This window comes from Nicotiana sylvestris, chromosome 6 (genome assembly GCF_000393655.2).
Source record: "Nicotiana sylvestris chromosome 6, ASM39365v2, whole genome shotgun sequence".
NCBI classification, from domain to species: domain Eukaryota; kingdom Viridiplantae; phylum Streptophyta; class Magnoliopsida; order Solanales; family Solanaceae; genus Nicotiana; species Nicotiana sylvestris.
The window spans coordinates 98,599,839-98,608,103 of NC_091062.1; the positions used below are offsets into that span (position 1 = coordinate 98,599,839).

Genomic DNA, 8,265 nt, shown 5'->3' on the forward strand with positions numbered 1-8,265 from the left:
AATGAAGAACAAATTAAGATTCAAGGAGTACGAGTCCAAATCAAAGTTCGTGCTAGTTGAATCCAAGATCATCGTTCGTGGCAACAAATATAGATTCAAGATCAAGCTCAAAGACTCTTGAATTCATTTACTTTTAGAAAGAAGAATCAGGGGATTCATAGAGATTGTAAAACTCATATATTTGAAATAAAATAATACGATTATTGCAATATTTTCGATTTTGATTTTATTTTCTCGACGCAAATTTATTGTCTATCGTAATCCCAAAATTGGGTATAGATGCAAAAACCCAGAAACTCAAATACATCCAATGTCAAAATAGAAATGATGTTCCGTGCTTGCTGCAGAAGTAAAGCAAAGAACATTAGCCATTTACAAGTTTCCTTTTGGTTTTTATTTTCTTTCCTCCTTTTTCGTTTATTGAAATAGGAAGGTTGACTGTAGACTTGGTTTGATTTATTTTGTCGCAAGAAATCTAAGTTGTCCTTTACTTCTAACGTAGTTTGATAGAGGTGCCAGACAAATCAAGTTGCCCAAATTTCAGGGCCCCATGCCATGCCTCAACTTGTAGACAAGAGATGACTGTCCTGACTTGATTCTTAAGGAAAATTTTATTTTGTGTTTCATACAATTGATACTAGTTGTATGAGATAATTTTTTTGTCTTACAATTTTGTGGACCCAGAAGTGTAAGATTGGAGTCCACAAATTTGTGAGACAAAAAGGAGTCTCATACAATTAGTGTAAATTGTGTGAGATACAAAATAAAACTTCTCGATTCATACATATACTTACATAATGGCCTTAAATAATTCTTTCTGATATTAATTTTAGAAGAGCAGTAAGTTTATACGCATCATCAATGGTAAAATAGTACTCCATCCGTTTCAGTTTATGTGAATCTATTTCCTTTTTTGTCCATTTAAAAAAAAATGGACGTATTTCTTAATTTGGAAATAATTTAGCTTAAACTTCCAACTCTACCATTAATGAGAAGCTTTTATAACTACACAAATACTCTGGACCCTTTTTGAATTGTTTAGTACCATAAATTTTAAATGTCTTATTTTTTCTTAAATTTCGTACCCAATCAAATAAGTTTACATAAATTGGAACAAAGGAAGTAGTACGACTTTACTTTCACTGACTTACCGCGAAATGAAATTGGACGACCATTAACGGCTGGACTTGAATCAAAGAAACCTTGTACTTGTGTTTATTCTTATTAATTCAAAGAAAACAAAAAAAAAGTTCCTAATGTGATATAGGCGATCGACCAATTAATTATTATGCCTTTATTTATTACTCCGTTAATATCAGCTATATAATTTTTAAGAATTTGTATTTAGGTAATTCATCATAATTAACGATTTTTTTTCATGGTCCACCCACCTTCACCTACAGAAAAAGTTAATTTGGTCGATATATGCAAATAAATTTTGTTCTATGTCAATACAACGTGTAGAATTTTTAATTAAGAATAAGTACAAGTTTTATATTTTGAGAGGTTAGAACTTAGATCTAATCAAAGCTGCTAGCCTGCTAGATGACAAAGGTTTGTCCCAAATCCTCAACTTTTTTAGTGATTACTATAGTAATTGTTGTCTAATTATGCATCAAAGGTTGTGAAATCAATTTCCCGCCACAACCCCAGGCAGCTAGCAGAGGTTCATCTTCAGCTCAAATTTAAAATTGTTACACATTTCAAATTTTTTAAAATTCTGAATTCTAGTCATAATATAGCCCGGCCGATATAGTTTATAGCTTATTGAATCATCCGAATTTAATAGCTTTTGTTCAAGCTTTTAATATATGCTAAGAAATTCATCAAACAAATATAAATAATAAATCTTGAAATTAATAAATTAAATGAATCATGTAGAATTTCTAGCTCGTGTAATATTTAAATCCTAAATCCGTCCCGAGATATAGCAATGCACGTGAACCAAGTCACCCATTGTCACATGCACACTGCAACAAAAAATCTCCATTTCCCCATCACACACAGGCCCATTCCTCCTTTCTTTGTAACAGTACATTACACAAAGCGATATTCTTTTCTTTTTATTTCCCTTTCTCACCCCTTTTCTTTTCTCCTCTCTACCTTTTTGCTTTATAAGTACTCTTTTTCTTCCTTCCTTGACCCTTTTCTCTAATGGAGCATCTCTCTTCTTTATGTTGTTCTCTAATATGGCTTCTTTTATTTCAGTTTTATGTAGGTTCATCAGTTGTATTATATAGGCAGCATCACCATAATAATAATAATAATAACCCAAATCACAGAAGCCCAATACTTCAAGGTAATCAAACATCATGTTCTCTGTTTATGGGTACTTGGGTTTATGATGAAACTTACCCATTGTACCAATCCTCTTCTTGCCCTGCTATCGATGTTCAGTTCAACTGTCAACTTTATGGCCGACCTGACACTGAATACCTTAAATACCGTTGGAAACCTGCGAATTGTGAGCTTCCCAGGTACCTGAATCTTGTTTTTTTTTTTCCTCCAATAAAGTTTCGATTTTTAGATTCTTTGGTTTTTTGGGTGGTATATTAATTTGATATGTTGGGGTGGTTTTTGTTTCTTGATAGGTTCAATGGGCTTGAGTTTCTGTTGAAAATGAAAGGGAAAACAGTGATGTTTGTGGGTGATTCTTTAGGGAGGGATCAATGGGAGTCGTTAATTTGTTTGATTTCAGCTGATGTCCCAAAAGCTCAAACGCAGATGTCTAAGAGTTACCCCATTTCAACTTTCAAGTTCTTGGTAAGCCTTTCAATTATTTAGTGGATTTCACAAATATTTTCACCAATGTAATTAATAGGATTCATATTGGTCTCAAATGAGCTTAAATGGATCCAATTCATATTGTAGATTTTATTGTGGTTTGGTCGTAAAACATATGAACGTGTGGTGGAAATGGAATGCAGGATTATGGAGTGACAATATCGTATCACAAAGCACAATATCTGGTGGACATAGACACTGTGCAGGGCAAGAGAGTGCTTAGATTGAATGATATAAGAGGAAATGCTAATGCTTGGAGAGGTGTGGATGTCTTATCTTTTAACACTGGTCATTGGTGGACTCACAAAGGCTCTTCACAAGGGTACTTTCCTCATTTTTTTTAAATTTTGATTTTGTGAATAATTTACCACAAGATATGTATTTTTTTAGGAATCTTGTTGTGTAATTAGCCTGGTTTTTGAGAGGAGGGTGAAAATGGTAATTAAAATGCAGGTGGGACTACATAGATGATGGAGGGAGAATGTATGAAGACATGGATCCATTGGTGGCAATGGAGAGAGGGCTAAGAACGTGGGCAAGATGGGTTGATTCCAACATTGACAGAAGTAGAACCAGACTCTTTTTTCAGGGCACTTCCCCTAACCACTACGAGTATGTCAACTGTTTCTTCTCTCTTATTTTGTCTTTTTTTTTTTCGCCTCCAAAAATTGTTATCCCCTGGCAATTTCAGTCACTTTTGGATTTCTCTTTTTGACCTATGCTTGCCTTTTGCCCCCACATTAGCTGTCATCTGGTCATCTCTGTGCTCTAGTACTCCAACTTGGACCTTATATCCCTAAATTATTGTGTTTATGAATTTACTAATATATTCATGAAGACAGAAAATCAATTTTGACAATTTAAATTTGTAACAATTGCATTAAATTAAGGACCCATTTGTATAGATTTTTTTGGTACTTTTTTGATTTTTTTTCAAAAAATATGTCTTTCCATGCAATTTTGTAAGTTTTTGGTAAATTTTCAAAAATAACCACTTTTTCAAAATTTTCCAAAGAACTTTTTTCCCCGCTCTATGAACTGCAACATTTTTTCGGCACAATATCAAATTCTAAATATCTTTTTTTTTATTTAACTCCAAATACTACTTTTTTTTTTCTTCAAAAATTATAATCTTTTATGTCAACGCCTACTAATAAAGCATTTCAAATTTTAGAAGAAAAAAAGAAAAAGTATCGTTTGGAACAAAATAAACCATTTTCTTGAAACACTGTGTAGTAGAGGAAATGTAGGACCACTTGAGATTGAGGTCATGACTGTTGCATTATTCTGCCTCACTTGTCTCGTCGGTGGTATATAATAACAGAAGCTTTTCACTTGTGTTGTTGCCACTTGTGGGAACTCCAAATTCAATAGTGGATTACAATTTACAATTGATATTTTTCTTGTGAACCGACTGTTCAACTCTTATTATTTTAATATTTTCTTTTACTTTCACTGATATGATAGTATTAAATATTGTAGAATTGACTTATAGGAAGTGCTAAACAAAATATATACAATTTAGATTTAACTATAAACTAAATGTCAATCTTTTTGGGCAGCTCAAGTGTATGGAACGGCGGTGCAGCGACAACATCGGGAAGTTGTTACGGGGAGACGAGCCCCGTAACAACGACCCTGTTGACTGGCTCAACGAACCCTGGAATGTACTCGGACCAAACGAACGTGGTGCAGACAGTAATAAGGGACATGGACAACCCACCCTTTTTGCTGGATATAACATTGTTATCAGCAATGAGGAAAGATGCACATCCCTCTATCTATAGTGGTGATCTCAATTCTCAGCAAAGAATTAACCCTAACAAAGCTGATTGTACGCATTGGTGCCTTCCTGGCCTGCCTGATACTTGGAATCAGTTATTTTATACTGCCCTTTTCTACTAACTTATATTGTAGTACTATTAGTATTTTAGCTTTTGCTAGCCTATTGATGCAATTCATTTTAGGACACACAAAATGTTCACACCAGTAGTGCATTTAATTAAGCCGACTGTTAAATGAGTTAATTATAGTTAGTTAGGCTGTTTAACAGTGAAACTGAATCGGCATTGTAGATTTGGTCTGCTAATGAAAGATATTATTTGGTGTTATTGGCCAATGGCTACTTCAAATCCATGGGTTTGTATGTTTTTTGTGTTCTATTCATCCATGTCTAACCTTTCTCCATCTCAAAAGAAATGATGGTTCTTGGAAATTTCATATTTAATCCGTTTTCTTTTTATTCATAATTCCATCCATCCAATAATAGAATCCTTCTAAAATTGACAGGGGTTCCAAATTGAAAATGATAATTAGCAAGATAAAACGTCTAGGTTGATTTTCTGATTCACAAACATGACATTTAACTGATTGCACCTTATATAAAGGGCAAATGTGACAGGACAGAGGAAGAAAAAAAAGGCCTAGAGAAAAGGGTATGAGACAATAATTTAGGAACTGACAAGCTCCTAAGACTTGCTATTCAAACAATATTTTATTAATATTGCTCAACACCTTAACCCCCCCCCCCCCCAAGGTCTTTATTCTATATTTACATAACCTAATGTTCTTTGATGCAGCAGAACAACTAAAAAGACATGCTTGCTGCCTTCTCCTAATAGCAATAATAGTGGACTAATATTCTTATTAATAGTAAAAAAAAATACTAAGCTCAAACATGAGCAACATGTTGTGGACAACACTGTTGCTAGCTCCTAATTGTGAGCTTAGGGGCAGCACCAACTCCAACCATAGCTGGCACATTGCCCAGTGATCTTTGTGGCCAATTTCCCATTAGCTAAAGGAGGTAATTTATCCTCATAAGCCGAGTTATGCACACCAATAGCAGCCCTGAAGGATCAAGGTTCTTTGACCAAGAAGAATCCCACTCAACGGCTTTAGCGGTGCTACACGCTACACTTGCTCCTCCAGGAACGGTTAGCCTAGCCGAATTCTGCAGAAAATAAAATGTTAGAGGGGCATGGTTAGACAAAGTTCTCAGATTTAAGCAGTTTGTGACTTTTACTTCACTATTATCTGAAAGAAGTACCTGTGGGAAGAAGCGGTCGAAAATCATCCTATAGTAGTATGCTTCCTTTGTAACCACGGTGTTATGAGGGAAGATGTGTGAAGCATAAAGCATCATCCTATCGGTCACCTATTAAAGGAAAAAATTAGTTTCCCCAGTCAGCTTATTAAATCAAACAAGCACTAGAAGATAAAGCAGTAACATTTATGGATTAACTACTGAAAACACACATGTTGTTCTGCATGTGTTTTGAGTCCATCTATCCAACTATAGTCTACACCATGACTGAATTGCTCTTTCTGCCTATATAGGATATGCTGCAGGACATGTAACATGAAAATGTTAGTTTTAGTTAACGATAGAACCTTCCAAATCAGTTGGAAAATTGTGATCTAGAACCTTTGGGAGGTGGGGATGCTCCTCGTCATCGAAGGCCCTCCTAAGAGCCCACTTCTCAATCCTCCCTTGCTCAGGTTTAATCTGAAATGGATAAAATCTAAGTCTTAGAGATTGTGGCTCCAGTTATATATCCATCAACAATTAGAGCTCAATTTCTTACCAACTTCCACTCTGGATCAATACTCATGGCAACATTGATGAACTCTTTATCTAGAAATGGGTCGCTAGCTTCTACGCCCCATGCAGATGTTGACTTATTTTCTCTTAAACAGTCATATTGGTGAAGCGCTTTTATCTGCATAGAAATACACGTAAAAGGATCAGAATTTTCTCAACTTCTTGCATTACAGATAAGGTTTAAACTAAGGAAGCCCTTTCTTACCTTGCGACATGTCTCTTTGTGGAATTCTTCCTTGTTGGGAGCCTTGTGAAAGTACAAGTAGCCACCAAACAATTCATCAGAGCCTTCCCCAGATATGACCATCTTCACTCCTAATGACTTAATCTTACGCGACATAAGGAACATAGGAGTGCTTGCTCTGATCTTTGTTACATAGTATGTCTCTATATGGTAAATAACATCTTCAATTGCATCAATTCCATCCTGCAAATGTGGAATATATTGTTTGCCATCAGGTAAACAAAACAAAAGCACAAAGGATAATAGATCACGTAAAAAATAAAGTTGTTCCGTCAAAACCTGAATAGTGAAGTTAAACTCGTGGTGAACAGTTCCCAAGAAGTCAGCAACTTCTCTTGCAGCACTGAGATCCGGTGAGCCCTGTTCAATGAAAGCAGGCAACTTGGTATCAAGAGTTAAAGAGAAGATCAAGCAATAGAATTTATCTTTCTTTTCTTTTAATCACAGAAGTCCAAGGATCAAATGTGAATTCAGGATCTAGAAACAACGGGTTCAAATTGAGTGTGATCCTATTATATGCACACTTTTTATACATAGTTTAGGGCAAAGGTAATAAGTTCAGTTGAATTGAACTATAGAATGTGCTCTAAATACCACCTCTGCTCAAGATTGACTGACCTCAATGCCAACACAAAAGGAAAGAATTTGTGCTCCCCACTGCTTGGCAGCCTTTGTGCCAGCCAAGTAACGAGCAGCAATCGAAGCAACCAAGGATGAATCAAGTCCCCCAGAGAGCAGAACACCAAAGGGGACATCAGTCATCAACCTTTTGATAACAGCCTGCACAATGATATCCAGCCTTAGAACAACCATGTTGGATCCGTTCCAATAAAAACAACAACAATAATAACTCACATTTTCAAAGGCGCGCCTGAGAACTAAGGGGTCATAAGGAGTGGAAGGAATGGCCTCAGAGAACCAAGGAGGATTGTACTACCTCCTAAAGCCGCCATTCTTGCTAGAATACAAGTGTCCTGGTGGGAAAACTTCAAAATGTTCGCAGTCGTCATTCAATCCCTTAAGCTCAGATGATATCCACACAGACCCTGAGAAGGAATAGAATTACAATACCAAATTAACAAGTACTATAAAGATTCAAAACGGTAATTTCAAATAGCAAAGTCTTCAACTGAGAAAATTGCATCGAAAACTACCATCAAGTCCCCAACCAATGTAAAGGGAAGCAATTCCAATGGCATCACGAGCAATAAGAAAGCTGTTATCTCGAGTATCCAATAACACAAAAGCGAACATCCCATCCAGCATGTCCACAAAATCTTCTCTATGTTCTTCATACTGATTAATGTATCAGGGAGTAGTTTTACGTACAAATACTTGTTTCCAACGTTGGAAGATGAGTAATCTAGACTACTCACGAGGTGGGCAATGACATCACAGTCACTTCCAGTCCGGAACTTATGATTAGGCAATTGCTTGCGAAGTTGCTCGTGATTGTAGATCTCTCCATTTACCTGAAAATAAGTTTGACAATGGAGGAGAGTATGACAGCCAACAGTTCAAAGTATTTTGCTCGGAAAATGGGATCAGAATAATCAAGACAGTTCCTGGAACACCGGAACAAAATGGTGTTGCTGAGAGGATGAACAGAACCCTGAATGAATGAGCTAGAAGT

The 8,265-nt window shown here is 35.9% G+C and overlaps 1 protein-coding gene and 1 pseudogene across 1 annotated transcript; one reads left to right on the forward strand and one right to left on the reverse strand.

Moving 5' to 3' along the window:
• The first annotated feature begins 2,072 nt into the window (after positions 1–2,072).
• LOC104235078 (protein PMR5-like) lies at positions 2,073–4,920 on the forward strand. The gene is made up of 5 exons (XM_009788755.2): positions 2,073–2,477; positions 2,592–2,763; positions 2,928–3,106; positions 3,238–3,396; positions 4,347–4,920. The coding sequence occupies exons 1-5, from the start codon at positions 2,155–2,157 to the stop codon at positions 4,687–4,689; spliced, it is 1,176 nt and encodes a 391-aa protein (XP_009787057.1). The 5' UTR covers positions 2,073–2,154; the 3' UTR covers positions 4,690–4,920.
• Positions 4,921–5,401: 481 nt separating this feature from the next.
• Positions 5,402–7,927, reverse strand: LOC104235079 (asparagine synthetase [glutamine-hydrolyzing]-like; annotated as a pseudogene).
• Positions 7,928–8,265: the final 338 nt, after the last annotated feature.